General features: G+C 35.0%; 1 protein-coding gene across 2 annotated transcripts; it reads right to left on the reverse strand.

Annotated features, from left to right (window-relative positions):
- Positions 1 to 744: 744 nt before the first annotated feature.
- LOC116290910 (serine/threonine-protein kinase TAO1-like) lies at positions 745 to 20,218 on the reverse strand. 2 transcript variants are annotated; one of them, XM_089026811.1, is made up of 21 exons: positions 20,101 to 20,218; positions 16,578 to 16,760; positions 15,018 to 15,089; positions 14,469 to 14,570; positions 13,141 to 13,186; positions 13,001 to 13,059; positions 12,770 to 12,818; positions 12,394 to 12,435; positions 12,083 to 12,143; positions 11,364 to 11,415; positions 11,119 to 11,158; positions 10,103 to 10,278; positions 9,392 to 9,601; positions 7,971 to 8,096; positions 6,579 to 6,938; positions 5,452 to 5,649; positions 4,864 to 5,034; positions 4,429 to 4,668; positions 3,991 to 4,203; positions 3,102 to 3,284; positions 745 to 2,702 (listed from the first exon to the last, which is right to left on the reverse strand). In XM_089026811.1, the coding sequence occupies exons 2-21, from the start codon at positions 16,704 to 16,706 to the stop codon at positions 2,412 to 2,414; spliced, it is 2,820 nt and encodes a 939-aa protein (XP_088882937.1). In that variant the 5' UTR covers positions 16,707 to 16,760; positions 20,101 to 20,218; the 3' UTR covers positions 745 to 2,411. The 2 variants fall into 2 exon arrangements, with proteins under 2 accessions (XP_088882937.1, XP_088882938.1); XM_089026812.1 differs by lacking the exon at positions 7,971 to 8,096.
- Positions 20,219 to 20,642: the final 424 nt, after the last annotated feature.

Here is a 20,642-nt window from a genome sequence, read left to right on the forward strand (position 1 = left end):
TCCCCACATAATACCGCGGGGCAAAGCAAAGTGTTGCAGGGTGTGTTTTACCCGTGGCAAAGTATTTAGTAGTAGCTCGAGTAGTGTTTGCACAGATGCATAGGATTTTCTACGAATTATGCCTCAATAAAAAAGAGATGTTGTAAGTCACGCCCAATAAATTTTACACCAAGCAATCTTTCTTGCAAATTAGTGTCACATTGATCAGTGCGAACGTAAAGAATTGGATGGGAAATTATTGCCGCGCGATTGTATATTATTAACCTTCCGAGGCTGAGATACAAACTGGGTAGAGTTGGCAGTAACAGTGTATTGTGGAACTGCTTTCGGGAACATATTTCTAAGATGGCGTCTATTTAGTCCCCTAAAACAGTCCAACAATGCACTGCAATCCCAACTACAGCCCGTTTTCCCTCAACCTTGGAATGACCGATTATTATTGAGTCTAGTTTTAAGAAGATTGTTGCACTACGAAAAATAATTGCAATAGCGAGACAATGCTTGGTACGCCACACTAGCACTAAGCACTGATCTTCATGCAGAGCGTGCAGCTTGTTCCCTTTTTCTCTTCACCTGGTTTTTATTTTTGATACGATCCATTTGAAAGAAAGAAATGCCTTCAATATAAGTTTAAAGGATAAAAATATTTCACTTCATAAGCTTGGGGTATAATAGTGGGGTTCGTTACTATATCAGTAATTACGCAAATGTAAGTCACAGAGGAAGAGTCTTCACTAGCCCAAGTACTGTAATGTAAAGTTTAATTTCCAATAAAGATCGAAGATTCTACTTCCTTTTTACAATCGGAATTTTTGGACGATCAAAATACCTAGAAGGCAAGTCGAGGTATTTTTACGAGAGATTTTGCTCAACAGAATAGAAATATAATGAACGACTTCCAATAGCAGGTCTGTCATGTAATCATTCTCCTTCATGTAAAATGGCAAAAAATATTAACATTAAAGACATAGGTAGGACTTTTGGAAGGAAAAAATCTTTTTGAGCGGAGTGCAAGAGGTTTCTTTTATACCACATTACTGCAATTATCCAGAACAATTTTCTGCAAATCGTTTGGCCGTCATTCAAATATTAAGTGTGCTGACCAACATGGCGGATACTGAATTATCACGTGACCTGCTAGAGCAACCGCTCTTGTTTTGTTTGTGGTTTTATAAAGCTGTTGCTTTCACAACAAAATATACAAGTGCTTTGGATTGTACTATACTCACAAATTAACAGAAGCTATACACAGATTGCACCATCTGATAAAATTTTCAAGAAACCTTTCGAGTCCAAACCATTTATATTGGAAACGGTAAAACAAAGATAAGGCATAATAGCTCATAATCAATTTTACTGAATTAATCACACGCCAGGATAGAGAGACCAAGTAAAAAAAAGCTTTGGTCCTCCTTTGCCTCCTCTTGAAAACCAATAACATTGATCGTATTTATAAAAATAGGGCATTACATTTAGAACCCCCAACCCATTCCATAGGAGTGGGATCTGGGCAATTATATCACTGCTATAGACAATAATTAATTATAATAACACATTTATCAAACTAATATTTTGTATTAAGTATTATTATTATCACAAAGGATTTCCCTTTCCAGAATTGCAAAAGAAGATTGGGAACGAACACGCTTCTTCACATTTGGAATGAGCTTCGGAGACCCCAAAATTCCATGCGAGCTAAGTCCCCTCCTAATCTTTTTTCATACTCCGAAAAGGAAAAAAATCTTGATTTTTTCTATTGCGAGCAACGCCAAATTGCTTTATTTTTAGAAGTCTGAATATTTCCAACGTTGTAGCTCGATTTAACGAATCTCACGATTACTACCCGTATCCTTTTTTTGGTCAACAAATTTAAACAAAAAGCATCAACTGACTCGAAATTTATCTATATTTGGAAATTTGGATACCCGAATGTCGCTCAGTTTAAAATCGTCATTAAACACAAACACTTCGTTCCATTTTCACCAGACGGTGTATCTTGACCAAAAACTTCTTTTTCTTTTCATTATTTGATTGAACAATTGATTGAACAATCGCAGTACTTCTTACGAATCTGAAAAAACTTACAGAGGTAGTCAAGTAAACATCTCAAGAACTTACCTTTTTTAAAAAAAAATTCACGAGGGCTTTGCTTTGTATTATTTTCTTGTTAATTCGGAACTTTTTCTTAGAACGAATCATTTGTTTGACACTATCGTATTCGTCCGATTAAAAATAAGAAACACTTTTTTTCAAGATAATTATACCACATCTGAATATAAAACGCCTAGTTGCTAATAATCTATACAAGGTCGCGCTTTTGAACGGACCGTGCCATTAGAATACTGGGCTTTTTGCTGGCAGTTTATCTTGTAGATGTGATATCTTTATGGACCTTGAACACAGTATTGTTTTTAGACTCGAAGTGAATTTACCGTTAGCCTTTCATTTGAAGCTGGTTGCGCTCGCAGTGCGCCGTTATTCTCATTGGTGCCCTGAGCGCTGGACGCACTGACCGAACTGGAAGAACTTAGATTACTTAGACTGGTTACACTGCTAATGCTACGTAGTTTCCATGAAGCCGTCGAATAGTTATCCGGGTCGGCATCGTTATCAAAGTCTTCTAGTTCACGAGTGTGTCTTTCTTCCAGTTGACGAGTCTTGTCTCGTCTTAGTTGCTGTAGTTTCTCTGTTTCCTGGAACATCTAGAAAAATTCAATGAAAAGAGATGAGGAATTTAGACTAAAAGATCGCAAACTCGGCAGTTGGTTTACGAAGATGGTCTTCAGGGCCCGGTTGTACGAAGCCTGGATAGCGCTATCCGGCGGATAAATTCCTATCCAGTGGACAAGTCGTTGCTGTTATCCAATAAATTGATCCACTGGATAAGATTTATGCATTGGATAGCACTATCCAGGCTTGGTACGACCGGGCTCTGAGGGATAACCTCGCTGGGACCTCGTAATCGTCCGTTTGCCCCTCATCATGCTTGCCTTTTCCCATTATTTTCCTTTTCTATATCTCTATTTTTATATTTGTAATGGTAACGGTAGGCTGATGGACGCTTTTAAATAAAGGCGGTTTACAGTAAATATTCTTGGTACCTTTTGTTCGAGAAGAGCTCGTCGCACTGACACTTTCTCCTGAAGCTCCTTTTCCTCTCTGTCGTGTTGTAACTTTAATTGATTGCTTTGTTTACTCTGATAGGCGTTGAGCAGTTCCTGTTCACTTTGAAGTTTCTGTCTTAAAGACTCTTGTTCACAAAGCTGTACCTCGTCCAGTTTTAGCTGGGGGAAAAATGTGAACACTTCAGATAACAGGAAATTAAAACAACTCGACTGAATAGAGTAGCGCCGGAACCCACAACCATAGTGATGACAAATAGAGTAGCTTATTCTATGTCTTTTATGTTAGAGGACACTCCTGAATGCAAACACTTATTGCATAGGTGACGGAGGCATCATCTTAAAAGATTTGTTCTTGTTGTTGTTGTTGTTATTATTATTATTTTATTGACAGTGCACACCGACAGTACTCTTTCAAGTTTAGGAATTCTTAAGAGTCTAAAATATATAGCTCAAGAAGGGTTCCGTTTCCCACTACCACCACCACCACCACGGCCACCACAACCACCGTGCACTACCATGGCCACCACCACTACCACCACCGTGCACCACCATGGCCACCACCACCACCATTCACCACCATGGCAACCACCATCATGGCCACTTCCACCACGGCCTCCATACCAGTCGTCCACCACCACTACCACCATGCACCATCATGGCCACTACCACCAGTCGTCCACCACCACCACCACCACTACCACCATGCACCATCATGGCCACTACCACCAGTCGTCCACCACCACCACCACTACCACCATGCACCATCATGGCCACTACCACCAGTCGTCCACCACCACCACCATGCACCACCACCATCATGGCCACTACCACCATACTAGTCGTCCACCAGAAACTGGAATCTTACCGTTTGTCTTTGCAACATTTCTGCGATACTCTGATCATACTGAACCGCCAAATCAGCCATTTTTCTCATTCGGTCTTCGCGGTACTGTTTGATAATGTCCTTGTGTTGGTCACGTGGTGCTTTCTCGAGAGTTTGTTTTTGTAGAAATTTGTATTGTGACGTTTGGGTTCGGATTGCGTCACGATATTGTTTTTTGATTTCATTTTCTTTTTGCTGTTAAATAATAAAAATAAAAAGATTTAAAAAAGCCATTCACTACACATACGCATCGAAAGAGCAGATTTTTTAATGGCTCCGAAAATCAATGCAAAAGGCAGGGTTATGCCTTCACTAACTTTGAGGACTTTCCATTTTGAGGATGACATATCTCCCCCACCCCCTCCCCCTAGTATTCCATATTAAGAATGTTAGTCTTTGGTTACTGTTACAGTTAGGTACCTTAAGCGTCTTGGGCTGTTGTTTGAGTTCAAATAAATGTTTCTTTCGTAAATCTAACTCGGCTTGTTTGTTGTATTCCATTTGATTGTTCCATTCAGTGGTGTGTTGATATTGCTGTTGTTCTCGTCGTAGTTTATGGAGGGTCGAGAGGTGCTTGAATTCAAGCTCCTGGGTACTTTCGTGATGGCGGATTAACATCTTGTGGGATTGTTCTTTCTGCGCCTCAAGTTTATTCATTTCCTAACAGAACAATATAAAACAGAGAACTGAACGAACAATTGAATGAATGGAATAAATAGGAAGGATGGATAGATAGATAACTATGATAGTGGATGGATTGATGACTAGACCAAAACGAGACTCATAAGTCTAGTCAGAGGTACGCGAAAATGGAAGGTCACGAGAAAATAACCTGATTTACACTTAAATTCCTACCTCAGAAATAAGATCATTCTCTAGTATATGCCGTTGATTCATCTGCTGTCGTAGAAATCTTCTTCTTTCATTGCGTAAATACTCTCTCTGTGCTAATCGTTTCTGTTGTAGGATTTTATTTTGGGTTGCTTGGAAAGTATCCTTTCTTTCTTGATACAAAGCTGGGTTGTTCTACAATACAACAAAAAGTAAACATTAGACACTCCATACTTGTCCAGGGACGGATCAAGGATTGTCTTGAAGAGGAGCTATGCGTTTAAGGGGCATCCACCTGTAAATGACGCTGAACCAGAAAAAAAAACCGAACTCTGTAGCAACCAACACCTTTTTGGTTTGCACCTTAAACTCGTATTTAGTTTATCTTGCATCACCACTAGTGGTCCACTAGGAACTTCCATTGATTCTCCTGGCTTTACTCCGGCCAGCATTTCACACACAGTTGCAAAAAACGTGTACATTTTCAGCACTCTAAAACTGGCCTTAGCTACAACAGGTTTTTTTATTACTTTAAGACAGAGCCCTGAAGATGGCGTGCATTGTAGTCAGAAAGGGTAGATAAAAAACATGCTACAAGTACGAATTGTTCACCTTTTTGAACGAAGACTTGGCAGCCTTGTACTCAGCTTTTTGTTTACTGCAAAATATTTTTATTTCGTTATCCTGTTGATCACGGATTTGCTTCTGAAGTTTCTTCTCTTCTGATTGCATCTGCTTGCACTTTTGATCTAGTTCAACTTTATGCCGCGATCGAAGTTTATCTAAGTCTTTCTCAAACTGATGAACCATCTGGTGAGAACGAAAGCAAATGGTAAATGTCAACAATAGGTTCTAGTAAAACAGGCTTGGATGTGAAACATAAAGAAAAGAACGAATCCACGAATGCACACTTGAACAAAAGAAAGCGAGCAAAGTATTAGATGGAGGAAAACTGACATCTAATACAGAGAAAAACCCAACACCCTGACTAACTGCTTGTAACCTCTACTCAGCTACACGATGATGAAGCTAGCTATATTGCTACATCCTATGATTCACATAGCACCCTGACTAACTACATGCAACCTCTACTCAGCAACACGATGATGAAGCTAGCTATCTTGTTACATCCTATGATTCACATAGCACCCTGACTAACTACTTGCAACCTCTACTCAGCTACACGATGATGAAGCTAGCTATATTGCTACATCCTATGACTCACATAGCACCCTGACTAACTACATGCAACCTCTACTCAGCTACACGATGATGAAGCTAGCTATATTGCTACATCCTATGACTCACATAGCACCCTGACTAACTGCTTGTAACCTCTACTCAGCTACACGATGATGAAGCTAGCTGTCTTGCTACATCCTGATTCACATAGCACCCTGACTAACTACTTGCAACCTCTACTCAGCTACAGGATGATGAAGCTAGCTGTCTTGCTACATCCTATGATTCACATAGCACCCTGACTGACTACTTGCAACCTCTACTCAGCTACACGATGATGAATAACATGAATAAGACCATGATAGTGATGACGAGCGAGCAAGCTATCTTGCTATGACTCGCATTTCAACAGCATAAAGAATACAATAGAAATTGTTTTTTTCATGGTGTGATTATTACTAGAGCTGTGTTCTTGTTATAGACATAATAATCATTCAATCAATATTGTGCACCAGAAACACACAGGCTTATCTTTTCAACATTTTGTAGTTCCCCACCTGTTCGTACTCTTTGTCCAACTGTCGCCGATGATCATTCATTTCTGTTCTCAGTTTATTCTCCAGGATTTCAAGTTGACGTTGATGGCTTTGCCTCATTCTCTTATAGACCATCAGTTGATCATGCATACGGTCAGCACCAGGTCTGTGTTCTTGCTGTTGACGAGCAATAACATTCTTTGGTCGAATAGTAGCAAACCTGTCATCCCTTTCAGCAGTTTGTCGCTCAATGGCAACATGGCGGTGAATAATGGACTTGTCGTCTTCTGTCTCAGTATCCTGTAAACTTTCATTACTACTTCGACTACTGACAGAGCTCTTGACACTGGCTCCCTTGTTTTCTACTTCCAGTGCAGAGGTCTAAGATGATAAACCAAACAAAACAAAATGATTAAATGCACAAATACTAACAAGTAAATGGCTGTACATACAGGGGAGGAGAGGGATGTTTGGCACGTACTGTATTGAAGGTCAGGAGTTTTCCAGTGAATGACCAAAAAAAAAGAGACAGACACAATTGAATGATGAATGAATCTGAGAGAATATGTACACACACACACAGGGAAGTAGGGAGTTTTAAAATGAAAACAAAATAAAAACAAGCAAATATATGAGAAAGCACACCTGTGAGGGGAGGTATGGAAGAGCTATTACTTTAATACTACTTCATATACATTCAGGGCTCAATATTAATATCTATATCCAGATATTGGATGGACTGCTGTATACGGATACCTAAGGTAGTAAACAGCTAAGGATGTAAAAAGGTAAATCACCACATGGTAAAAGACTTTGAAAACTTTTGTAGGCAGAGGAAACAAATCTAGTTTCACTGGCAATCAGTAACTCAATGTTGAGCCCTGACATGTACATTTAAGCATCAACAATGTAACTGGCAGCAAGACTGTCTTTAAACTTTTGATCTAAACTGATCTTCATGGATTAAAAATAAACAATGAATAATTAGGGGTTTTTCAAATTAAATTTATAAAAATGAATGTTTAAATCTTAAATTAAAATCCATGGTCAGCAGAGGGCAAATAAAAGTGGTTTATGATGTCGGTAAGCAATATAATGTTTTAACTAAATTTAGCAGTTTTAATGAACCAACAATTTCAGTTTATAATTAGATGTTTGTGAGGGGGAATAATAAAATGAACAATGTTTTCTTTAAATCTTTCATTACTTTCACAGGTTAATTTATCTATTTATTATGATTTATAACAATTAAAAATCAGTTCCCTACAAAAGCTTCTAATGAAATGATTTTTAACAAAAAGTGTTTGATTAGATTAGATTAGATGCTATCAATAGTATTAGACACACTGCACAAGATACAAGCATAATTTGAATGTATAAGAACTAGACATATGCAATACACGGATGAGAAACCTGAGCAGAAGGAGTCCGGAAGTGAAGAAAAGAAGACGGGATGACACAGAGGTGGGTGTCATCTGGCTCCATGATCACACCATCAAAGTTAACATGGCAAGCAGATCTTGGCACTAAGAATGTGGGCTACATGCAAGATAATATACATACATACATCTTGATGTTTAGTTTATAATCAATAATTATTTATATATTTAAGTTTATTTTATGTCTATCTTTAAAAAAAAAATTATATCAACTACTGAATATTTGATGAGAAAAACAGAATAGAAATTATAAACTCTGAAGAATAAATTACCAACTATTGGCTTCATCTGTAGTCTTTTTGGCCATGATGGCCATCATAAGGGTCTTGGTGTATGTTGTAAATATTTATCAATTTATTCATTCCTTCAACTTCATTCATTATCAGTTTTCAAATTATCAATTTAGTTAATCATTTATTAATTCATTCCTGCATTCATTACTTGCTTTATATATTTGAACTGGCATAGACAGGGCAGAAAAACGGTTTTTGGCCTTTCGCCATAAGGGCAGCTTTAAGTATTTAAGCTCAATATTTTGTAAACACGTTCTTTTGGAGCCAAATAGCAAAATATTAAATGCGACCAAAATTTATTGAATGCGTATTTGAGATATAAAGCCGTGTACTTTGGGAGAGGTTATATTTTGATCAGCAGAAATATTGACATTTTTCCTAAAATACTAAGTCTTGATATTTACTCTAATTCGACAAAATTTTGTCACAAGTTTCGAGCAGCAATGGCACATATAACGCGCAAAAATTTGGAGTATTAAACTCAGCTAAATAAAAAATCATGATGTCAGTAGCGGGCTTGTCCTCTTCCTGCCCTGTCTTGAATATAAGAGATATAAGAGATTTTTTTCCCAAAAGATTTAGATTTTTAAAATTCATTTGATTGGATGTGTTGTAAAAAATATAGGGTTTTTAAAGATACTAAGAGGTCTGCATGAATCTTTCAATGCGACTAAGGACTAAAGTCCAAAACATCAGTATACTTCAAAACCTTTTTACAGTGTGTTTCAGTTTCCTTCATCTACATTTTCTTGTTGTATTCAACACACCCATTCAGTTTCAACTAGTAACCCCTAGTCATTATAAGCTAACTAGCAGTTAATAATTGCAGCTTTGAGTATGATACATGAATGCACACTTAATTGGGTTTCCTTTATTGCCAACATTTGGCAATATTAATGTACCTTAGTGTATGGAATGATTTGTAAGATTATTATCCCATGACAATTGAGACATCATTGAATTTGACAGGCCTTTTCACAGATAGCTAAAGGTGTTGCATTCTAGTCTAGCTTTGGTACAATCCTAGTCTGGTCAACATGCATGCTTTTCTATGGTGTTTGTAGCAAAATTGCAGACCAGAATGCAAGTGGTTTACCCTTACCTGTGGATCTTTGTCATCTGTGTCCTGATATGGAGAGATGCTATCAGAATCAGAGGTACCCTCGGCATTGATTTCACCAGGTACATCACTCATAATCATCTTCTTCATCCTGTGATAGTTCATCTTGTCAAGAGCTCGTACAGCTGCTTTTGTTCTATGGATAAGATCCTTGATGATGCCATTTGATCTTCGTCCAGTGATAAACCGATGCTTTTAATAAAAGTCGGTAAAAAAATTAGCATGTTTTCTTGCAGACAAGTACAAGCAGACACCATAATCCCTACTGTACGTGAGAAAGACTTTACTTATCTACTAATTGTGCCTTTTTTACTTTTGTATCACTAATCTAATTTCAAGCCCAGCTGTAAAACACTGTTAAAGTAAACATTACCAAAAAAAGACTTGGGCTTGAGAAATATATAAAAAGTAGCAAAAAAAGCACAGGAAAAAAGATCTACATAAAGAACTTTCATACCACTAAGAATATTATATGGTGTACAGTATTATTAAACCAAATACATATCAGGAGTCATAATAACTCAACTCTAAATTCGGTTAAATTGGGGTTTTAATGATTTGTTTGTGATTCAGCTTTTGACAGCCTCAGCACAAGTTTCTGCACATGTTTCTGTGTTATGACAGTAAGTGGATGATGTTGATAAATTTGTGAGATCTACTTGTAATAATCGTTATTCATAAATGTAGATATACCTCAGCCAGCTGTTCAGAACTAGGTCTATCCAAGGGATGCTTTTGTAAACAAGACTGTACAAAGTGAACAAAATCCTCACTCCAGCCACTGGTGGTCAGTGTGGGAGGATCATTCTGTGCTATATGATACAGGGCACTCATGGCATTCATGTTGAATAATGGAGGTTTACGTTCAGCTGTAACACAAGACAAATGATGAATATTACTATCACTTTAGTTGACTCTGTAGAGCTATGCCATTGTTGTACTTACAGTGTACAGTGAAGATTCTAGAGCAACAATAAGTTGTTTTTTTTAAATCTAAGTTTCTTTTGATAGTCTAGCTCTAATGTAACTCATGTACCATTTATCTATAACTATTTGTTTATGATCAAAGCTTAATCTGCTTTTGCATTTACAATTTATAACAAAAGTATAAAGCATTTTGTATGACTATAAAACAGCACAGTATGTTATCAAGGGCGGATTCAGCCAAAAGTTTAGGGGGGGGGGGGGCTAATTGAGTTTCTTCCGTCAACTCAAAGGAAAACAATTTAAAAAAAGAATCTAATTCTTCATTTTTTTTTTTCTTCTGAAGGGGAGCCCCCTGGATCCGCCCTTGGTTATTGACTGCATCCTTTGAACCAATTAGAGCAAAAATACTGATCATCTAATGGTTAATCAGTGAATTGACAGAGGTCTTATGAGCCCTACAGGATGCATTTGTGGTTTGAGAGCCCTCATAGAATAAATTACAATAGGGTTTATTATTCTTAATGATATATTTATCAATATTGAAGTTACAAAATGAAGACATCATTAAAGGTAGCTGCTAAAAAGTCAAATCATTAATAGCCAATATCGCTGCGAAAATTTCAATATTCATTATTGGTCTTGACAAGAGGTCCAAGGTTGTTTCCATAGTAACATTATAATACATACCCAACCAATTGTTTTACCAAAACCAAGGAATTTTAGCCATATTTGCATAATTCTTACATTATATTGTTATGGCTGAATGCTTCGCAAGTGCTTACCTAATTCAATACTTGTGATTCCCAATGACCATATATCAACCTAAAACCAGAAAACATCAACACTTATCAAATTATTATCTTGCATATTTCAAGATATAGTAGGCATGTAAAATACAGTTCTTTATCGCACTACAGACAATTGCTTGAAGAAAAATGAATAAATCCAGACATCCCATATATCTCATATTTATAATTAATAATAGTAATAATGATCCCAACTTTGCAGTGACATATGACAGACCAACCTTGCCATCATATTGACCTTCATCCATAGCTAATATTACTTCTGGGGCCATCCTTCAACAAAATACACAATTTGTCAGTCGAATATGCATCATATTTCAAGTATCACTAGGGAAGAGAAAACAGTCCTTTGTCTTAGAAGTGGAGCTTGGCCTATGGCATTGGCCAGTATTAGTCCAAGACCTTGGGCACACTTTCTCCTGGCCAGTAAATAACTTTTGAAATTTACAATTTTTAAACAGGCGTTTCGGTCTAAACAAAGACTTTCATCAGTGTAACTGAAAATGTTTGCATTGTTGTGTGTGCTTTAAGGATCTTATAGCATGCGCAATAACACTAGAATGTTAGGTAAAAAGTTTTCTGTATATCATTGATGGCTTTAGAATCTTGTTGGGAAAGCCAAATATGCCACCATGCTACCAATACTTTCACTTCATGGTACTTTTGCTTCCGTTTTGAAGTCAGTTCACTACCAAAGAGAATTGCAAACTTATCTGGATACCTATCTATCTCTTAAAGAAAATTAGGTGTTTCTTGGCTTAACACTTAAGATAATTTTGAAAGTGAACAAGTAGGCACAGCCAATGAAATGCTCAATCAACCAGACAGAAACTGGCCAGTCACTTTTATTCATAAAGTCAGATATTTATGTGGACAATTTGTAGCAAGTCAGTGTTAGCATTTGCATTTAAAATATTACATACATCAACCTGAAACCTACCAGTAAGGAGTGCCCACAAAAGAATTAGCTGGTGATGCCAAAGATGCAGATCCAAAATCAGCTAAAAATATAATGTTTTCGTTTTAAGTTTGGAGCTCATAAAATATTTCCTGCTGGTAGTCTCCTTTCCTTTTTCTTTTGCTGGTTCAGCAACAAACCCACAAAAGAAAAAGACAATTAAAGAGGACTCTCCCAGTAGGAAACATAAAGTCAATTAAGACAATGAATGTACAGTAAACACTTTTTTAAAAGGTTTTCAACATTATTTACTGTATTCATGGTGTGTAATATCCATGTTTTGGTTTTCTTACCTAATTTGACAGTTCCATCTTCTGTCAGCAAAATATTACCAGCTGTGTGATAAATAAAGTACATCTTTAGTTTTAAATCTTTCTCTCTGTTGGTAATGTGATTTAGAACAAGACATCAAAATGATACTTCCATACCATTTCAGAATATATTTTTTAATATTTCCAAGAATATGTCTTTTAAAGGGCATATTTTTTAGGCTAGATATGTAATTTTACACACCTAGTTTTTTGATTATTTTTTACAAAAAACCAAAGTTCCAACTTCAATTGATAGCATAATAAGTTGAGGGAAAATTAGTCATTTGAAGGCAAATTGTGTAATGGCCCAAGGCTAGTCTGAATAGAACTTTGGTTGAGGTTGAGGATTTTTTCTTACCTTTAACATCCCTATGTATTCTTTCATGACTGTGAAGATACTTTAAACCCTGTAAAACAATGTTAGAATGTGAGTGTCATTGAGTCAGAGGTCACTCCTCAAGTAATCTTTAACTGAAACACTACAAATGTAAAGAATGCTACCACATTTATATTACAGTATCTGTGGTGTGTTATGTTGTTGCTTGTACTGCTAGAGCAAACAAGGCTTTACTTTTCAATACTAGCTTACCTCTATTGCATCTGCACATATTGCTGCAATTTCTAATTCTTTTAAAGGCTTTTTATGAACTGAAAATAAATAAGGATTACATTTGAATTATTCTGGACTTTGAAAAAGCATGTTTGAAAATTGCGGCAAAACCTGCTTACCTTCCAATATATCTGATGCTGACCCTAAACAATATTCCATTACAAGCTGGAAAAAATAACAGGAGTATTATTAATGATAATATGAAAATATGTAAGTAACATTCCAAAGACCTAGAAGTGAAAATAAACGTGATAGACAATTTTTTTTATAGATATTGGATTTAAAAAAAGTTCACTTGGTTATCTTAAGATATAAAATAAAATAAAGGGAATTTAACAGTAGCATTAATGTCTGCTTTTGTACGTGCTATTCAAGGTGCTGTGAGAATGGGTGATGATCATGTTGGGATTTAGAAGTCGAATTTCATGGAGGGAGGAAATAAGGACAACCCAGAGAAAATCCCTCGAAACACAGGAAAGAACCAAAAAGCAACTGTACTCCATTACGACACTATGTCCAGGAATTGAGCCCTGGTTCCCTTGGTGAGAGGAGAGAGCTCTCACTGTTATGCCCCATGCTTTCCTTGTCTTACATTGTTATTGGGGGGAAATAAAAAAGGGACAAAAAAACCATTGGAAAAAAGGCTATTTTAACCGATAGAATACTAGAGGTTAATTAAACCCTACCACATGTTAAAATGGAAGGCAAAGCTATCACTAATCGACCTGAAAAACACTTGTAGCCAAACAGAATGACAGGTTTGTAACAGTATACTCTTAATGCCTGGTCACAAGGGAAATAGTCTTGTTTTCCCCAGAGTCTTGATGACTCGAGACTTGAGAGAAAGCAAAACTAACTAATTTCCTGAGGGACCAGACATTAAATGTTTTGTTATATAGCAATAATAGAAAATAAATATTGAGAAGTCAGATAAAAACTAGGAAATAAGAACTTTATTTAACAAGCTAAATGCATGAAAACTGACAAATGATTTTACAAATACAACTCACATACGGTCTTGTATTTTGCTACAAAGAGCAAGGAGAGTAGCAACAGCATTTTTAGCCGCTTTTTTCGTATTTTCCTAACCCTTTTTCTCAATAAAAGTCTGTAATTTCTCTGTAGAAACACTGGAAAATCCCTATTGTTTGGCTTCAAGTTCCATTTGTACTGAAAATTCCAGCAAAATATCTGCTCCCACTTTGTTGTTTGTGATTGGTACAAAATAACATGCCCCCAACGTTTTTCACGTTCTGATCAAGTGCACCTGTTTATTTTAACCATTCTTGTCATGTGCAACTTAACTCCCTACGGGAAATAAGTAACTTATGGGATACATTTAAATTTAGCTAGTGTCACATGGTCATCTTTCAACCAATGAGATTTTTCATTCTATCAGAAATTTTGTACAGTAGATGTATAACAATTCAAAATGATTAACACTTACCCATGCTGTATGATCCTTGAGATGGCATGCTAGATAACTTATAGTATTTCTATGGTTACACTGTTTTAAAAATTTGACTTCCTTGACTATATCATTCCATTTCTATCAAAACAACAAGAGAACTATTATTAATAAGTGTCTTGAAGTTAATCCAAACCACTCTAGTTTGGGTTAAACGTTTGTGTTTTTACCATGTCTAATTATTAAATTTAATATTTATTAGAATATGCATTATGGGTGGTCATCTAATTTTCGCATTATTATATTTTCACAATACTTAGTTTTCTTGTCACCTTAATTTTGCGATTTTTTGAAAATGTAAGAAGGTAGTTATAGGTAAAACATGGCAAAAAATACTCCTTTGGGTATTTTCTTATTAATTTTCTTTATTTGTTAGTATAACTTGAAATTATAATCAAGTTAATATCTAGACAATACATGGACAAATTCTCTTATTTTTAGGAGAATTACAAATTGTCTACAGTGGAAAAAGATTCAAGCAAACTAAATGGATGTATTGTAAATAACAATAAGTTAATAGCACCATACTTCCTGTGATTGTTTTCCACTATATGACATTCTCTTGATTGCCACCACCTCTTGGGTCTTGACATTGCGGCCCTTCAAAGATGAAATCATCAAAATAAATATATTGTACACATCCTACTTGTTAAGCAAACCAACAAGCTAACGTACTAACAGATATAGTGTCTAATTATGAGTAATAGTAATTGTATTATTATTTCACAGCATAATTACATATACTAATCATTCAAACTAATTTATTTCAGCAAGTTTTTGTTCTAAAATTAACATGGAACTTTATCATCATCCAGCAAATTTGTCGAAATAACCTGTTTCTTAACAAAAGAAAATGTAAATAATAAATTAATACAATAATATTGATCTCTTAAAGCAGACACAATAAGCCTTTTCATAGTTTAAGAATCGATTCCACTGCGCATGAGATTTTATCCCGAATTTCTCACCTTCCTTTGTCTAAACCTTCTTTTGTTCTTATTTAAACAAAAGAAGGTGAGAAATTCGGGATAAAATCGCATGCGCAGTGGAATCGATTCTTAAACTATGAAAAAGCTTATTTCAGAGTATTCTTCCAAATAACAAAAATAATATTATATAACTAAACAATACAAATTTTGAAATCATGATGGAGTTCAACAATATTTCATTATCCCAACATTTTAAATAAAATTATCAAAATTATGCATTAAAAACTATGCAGTTTTCAAGAAATTCAGAAAAAATGGTGTTTAAAAAATGTCAATACTGAGACTCAGATGTCCAGCAAAAGTGTCAGCATTGAAAGATTGACCTTGCATTATCTTAAGTGGGATTGTAAAATATTATAAATGAAAAGGAATTAATATTGGTTCTACTTCATGGCTGTTCATCCACTGGATTCAGATTAGAACTGTCATCCACTTGGACAAAAACAAGTGTCCATGATAACTAGTACTTTATGGTGTCAAGAGGGCTTTGACTGTATAATACTTTAATAATGTTTATATTTCAAATAATTAAGTAAATGAATCTCCAAGTTTTGTTTACATTAGCATGAATCCAAAAACAATTTCAGTTTTTAGACCATACCGCAATCATTAATTCATTTTCCAAAATACATACAAAATATAAACAGCATAAAAATGATTATGGATATCATGAACTACTTTACATGGTTGCAAGTCAAAAAAAAATAAAAAACAAATGTATCTAATTAATAGAAACATCAAAACCAAACGCAGTTGTTGGGTATTATTCTTAAGGTCGATCATCAAAAAATAACACCTTTGGTTTTAATATTTATCTATTTCTAAGATGCATTTAGCTTCTTCATATGAATTAAATAATACATTGGTATAATCTGAGTGAATATTCCAAACTCAGATTATTTAGTTAATAAAATGAACAGACTAAAGCATGATATCAACAAGAACAATACAAGATATACAGGCTGTTCACGTAAGGGTAATATGTAATCCTCCAGATTAATCAATAATATTATAAACTCTTACACTAGAAGTAACAGAATAAAAAATAGGCTACACAACACACACACAAAGTTAAATCAAAGATTCTTGTTCAACTTACATAATATACAGCCCCAAAGCTGCCATGTCCTATTTCACGCAGATCTGCGTATAATTTCTCTGGGTCATGTTCGTCAAATAAACCAGCATATTCTGGATTTTTGAATAATGCCACCTTGACAGAGGGCATGGCCACATTAGGACCACTTGGCCCAAGATAGGATGGCGAAAAGCTCTCTATAGCCTGGTAATAAAATGGTACAACAGCAGTCATTGTTAGTTATAAGTACTGGTTCATGTTAACACTGGCAGGGTGGTTCGTGGAGTTAATGACATGCAAGAAGCGAGGAATAGAAAATGAAACATTCAGGGGGAAATATGCTAATAAATGAAATCACATTGGAGGAATCAGCTAAGACAAGCTGAATAGAGGAAGATCTAGTCTGAAGAATGTGTGATGTAAGAGGAAATACATTCATTGTATCACTAATGATTACAGCTAAAAGCACAACTGCAGTATCAAACTAAATGTAAACTCGTACCACTACTGATGAAGGCATTGCTATGGCGTATTCCTATTTTGTTGGCAAATAATACAATCAAGTACTACACTTTGGATATTTCGAAACAAGATTTGAAAACCATTCCTGTCTTCTTGCAAATTCAAATGCAGTTTCCAAAGTCTTTATTGAATCAATTAATGGTTGAAACTTGATGATCAAATTACTGAGTGTGTTACTCAGGGTACATATGGGCTACAGGGAGACATGATGCTAATTCAATCCATAGAAAAACCACAATGTGTCAGATCACTTAGTCTTATGTCACCTAAGTTAGTACTCAAAAATCAAAGACATTTTAATTTAAGACAATGGTTTCTTATGTAATTTTACTTGAAGTATAATGAAATAAAAATATTATCACATACAATTACGAGTAAAGTACGAAGTAATTTTAAAAACTCAAAGAAAAAGATTTTATGTTGGTTTAAGTGTGTAAATAAGTAGGTAAACCATTCTTAAACTCAGCTTCAAAATACCCCTAGAGCTCTTTAAAAATACCGTACGTGTATTTTCGAAAACATTTTCAGAAAAAGATGTCCTGATTATATAACAGCTTATTTTAGGAAATAAAACTACTGAGTTATTACCGCTGTTTTAAAATCAAGAAAAGACTTTTGAAACCTTATGTTTAAACATTGGAATTAAGATAATAAGGCTTTCTTACAGATTTGCAGAGACGTGCATAAAAATTATTTTTGATGTTTTACTAGTTCAAAAGGTTAAACATTCATCACACAATCTTTTGATTTAGAAGAATTAGAGCAATGCCAAACGTTCTGCTTCACTGATCACTCGTATTGAAGATTTGAAAATTCTCAAGATAATTTAATATCAGATAAATTTTGAATTTCTCTTTCAAAGCCTGAATAAAATGAAACATCCCACCCCAGGGAAGGCAACCAAAAATATCTTAAACCCCACCACAAATATGCTATTAAACGAAAGCTTAGGATATCTGAAACAAAAAATAATGATTTGTATTTATTGAACGCCTGATCCATGTTAAAGAATGGATGACAGAGAGCTGCAAAGTGTGACTAACGTGAAGCCAATTACTCAAATACTCTGGGCAATATCAATGAACTAAACGTAATATGAAGAAATAACATTACAGAATTTCTAAAAACTCTCTTAGTAGTGATGTTGTTTCTATATCAACTCAATTTTATCATCTACATTTTCATTTTTCATGTAATGGGACATTTTAGAAAATTGTGATTGACATAAAGATGCTTAATTAATCCTGTCAACAAATTTTTTTTTAAATATCATAATTCAAGCATAAATTTGTACTATAAAATTTACCAAATATCATTTGTTGTTATTTACTGAATATTATTTGTAGTTATAACAAGTATTTGAATCCAGAAATTTTCCACCATACCCTAAATCGTTTTATTTTCCTAAATTGCCATTTTTGAGTAGAAGTTCTCTTGTGTAACCAATTTCTAAACTAGACCCTCTAGCCATTATTTTGAAAGCCTTATATTACTTTAACAATGGAGATCACAGTTTCATATTTGTATTTGATTTTGTGGATTGATAAACTAAATTTCCTTGAGCCAAAACAAAACTGAATCAATCTAGAGAGACAGACTGTCTCATCACCTGGTGTTCACAAACTAAAGATAACAACCAATAGAATATAACTGCTAAATGAATATTACAAGAGTAAATGATTAGTCTTAAATCACAGGCATCTATTCATATGTCATATACTCATATACATCATATAATAAATTTATGAAGAAATTAGGGACACTTTCTTCTACATATCAGTCTCTAAACGAAAACACTTTATAAGTAATTTAGAAGAAATTGAGAAGGTTAAAACTTAATAAATAATAGAAGTTGTACTTACACAAAGCATCAAATGTTACACTCTCCAGAATACTTTCATAAATTTGACGATTAAATCACAAAGGATATTCAATACTTGACAGACACCAGATAAGTAAGAAGTATTATTTAGAAATCAGTTAGCGATTAAGGTTTCTGAAGTGTGTTATAATTACCTTAGGTAATGTGAAAAGTTATCAAGAAAATTTCGAATAAGAAATCAGTTTTTCGTTGTAAAAATCGAATGACACTCGAATGTTCGACCAAGATAGTTAGGAAAATCGGTTAAAATCTGTGAAAAAAATATTACAACTGAGAGATTGACGTCTATGATAGGATGTTACGTTGGTATTGAAGTATTCGCTAATAAAATTTGGTTGAAAAACTAGTCAACGTCACAACATAAAACCAAAATACCAGAAGATTTTGCTGTCCAACGTGAACGAATGATTCTCTTTGAATCAGCAAAAGATAAATTGTCTAGGTATTTGGATTGTTGGAGTAATAATAAAATCAATGTATAATGGTGATCTTAACAAAACAAAATTTAAGGCCAAAATTATCAAGGGTTTAATATGGAATTGAACGTTTCGTGAAAACTCAACTTCAAACCACATCCACGAACTTCCGTCACTACTGTTCGATTATTGCTAAAATTATACACAAATAAAAAAAGCTTAGAATCGATGGAATAACTTCATAGCAGTAACAGTATATAGGCTGCTCAAACGTTATAAGAATCGCCTTACCAAATCTGAAGAATTATGCTAAGTTAAGACAAAGAACTGAGCCTATAGTTAGAAATATATTATTATAAAATGGGGTCTTGGGTCTTGAAGACTGCACATCGTCGGAGAATGGTTATCCGGAACCGACGGCCGTCCGACTTTTCCTAAACCCTCACAATAAAGCTTTTTCCATAGTTCCCAAGTGAAATCATAGCCCGATTATATAATAGACGTCACAGTGGTCGTATTCTGTGAGTCCAGACGCTTTCAAATCAAATCACAGTTCGAGAGAGAGACGAAGAGGTACGAGTTGAACGATGGTGATGGGCAAGGCAGCCATTGTTCCAGCTCCATAAATATACTCGCTTGTGTCAATACAGCGCTTTCCACTGGGCTCATCATCAAATAATAGTCCTCGTGCAAAGCTAGAGTCGTTCAAAAATCTATAACTTACCTTTGTATTTGAATAACTTGTGCGAAATCTTCATGAAACACAACAAAATCTTACAAAAATGCTAATGTACTCCCAAAACATGGCCGCCGCTGTGTCCAGTGCGCTTGCGCGTGACGTTATTCGCTACCAGTTCTCCTGTATTCGGTTTTGCGGCGCGGATCAAATAATTTATTAAAATCGGTAGCGGTACGTCATGCACGTCATGTCCAAATTTAGAAAATTCTTTACTTAGCCTGTGTTTCCATGGTTTCTCACCTTTTTTGTAATCATGAGTGTACATGGTTTCAATTTTAAAAAGAAAGATTCTAAAAACTAGATTTAGTTATATGATGTATGACTTGCATTTGATATCTTTTTACCATTTCTGATAAAATATACCAACTCATCACCACTATCCTCTCTATCATCATTTCATATATTTCATATATTTTATGTGATATCAAAACCATATCTATTTATACTAGGACCCTTCTGTAAATCACTCATTTCGCAGGTGACGTAGATATCCTGTTTAAAGATGGTCTAATTTTGAAGATGTACTC

Source organism: Actinia tenebrosa, unplaced genomic scaffold (genome assembly GCF_029948245.1).
Source record: "Actinia tenebrosa isolate PJP-AT-01 unplaced genomic scaffold, QUT_ActTen_1.0 PGA_scaffold10__47_contigs__length_13832649, whole genome shotgun sequence".
NCBI lineage: Eukaryota > Metazoa > Cnidaria > Anthozoa > Actiniaria > Actiniidae > Actinia > Actinia tenebrosa.

Coding starts and splice junctions, on each gene's coding strand:
- LOC116290910 (XM_089026811.1), bottom strand. CDS start 16,706: ATGCCCTCTGTCAAGGTGGCATTATTCAAAAATCCAGAATATGCTGGT. Junction 13,060..13,140: donor AGCATCAGATATATTGGAAG/GTAAGCAGGTTT, acceptor ATTTATTTTCAG/TTCATAAAAAGCCTTTAAAA. Junction 11,416..12,082: donor TTTGTGGGCACTCCTTACTG/GTAGGTTTCAGG, acceptor ATTTTGTTGAAG/GATGGCCCCAGAAGTAATAT.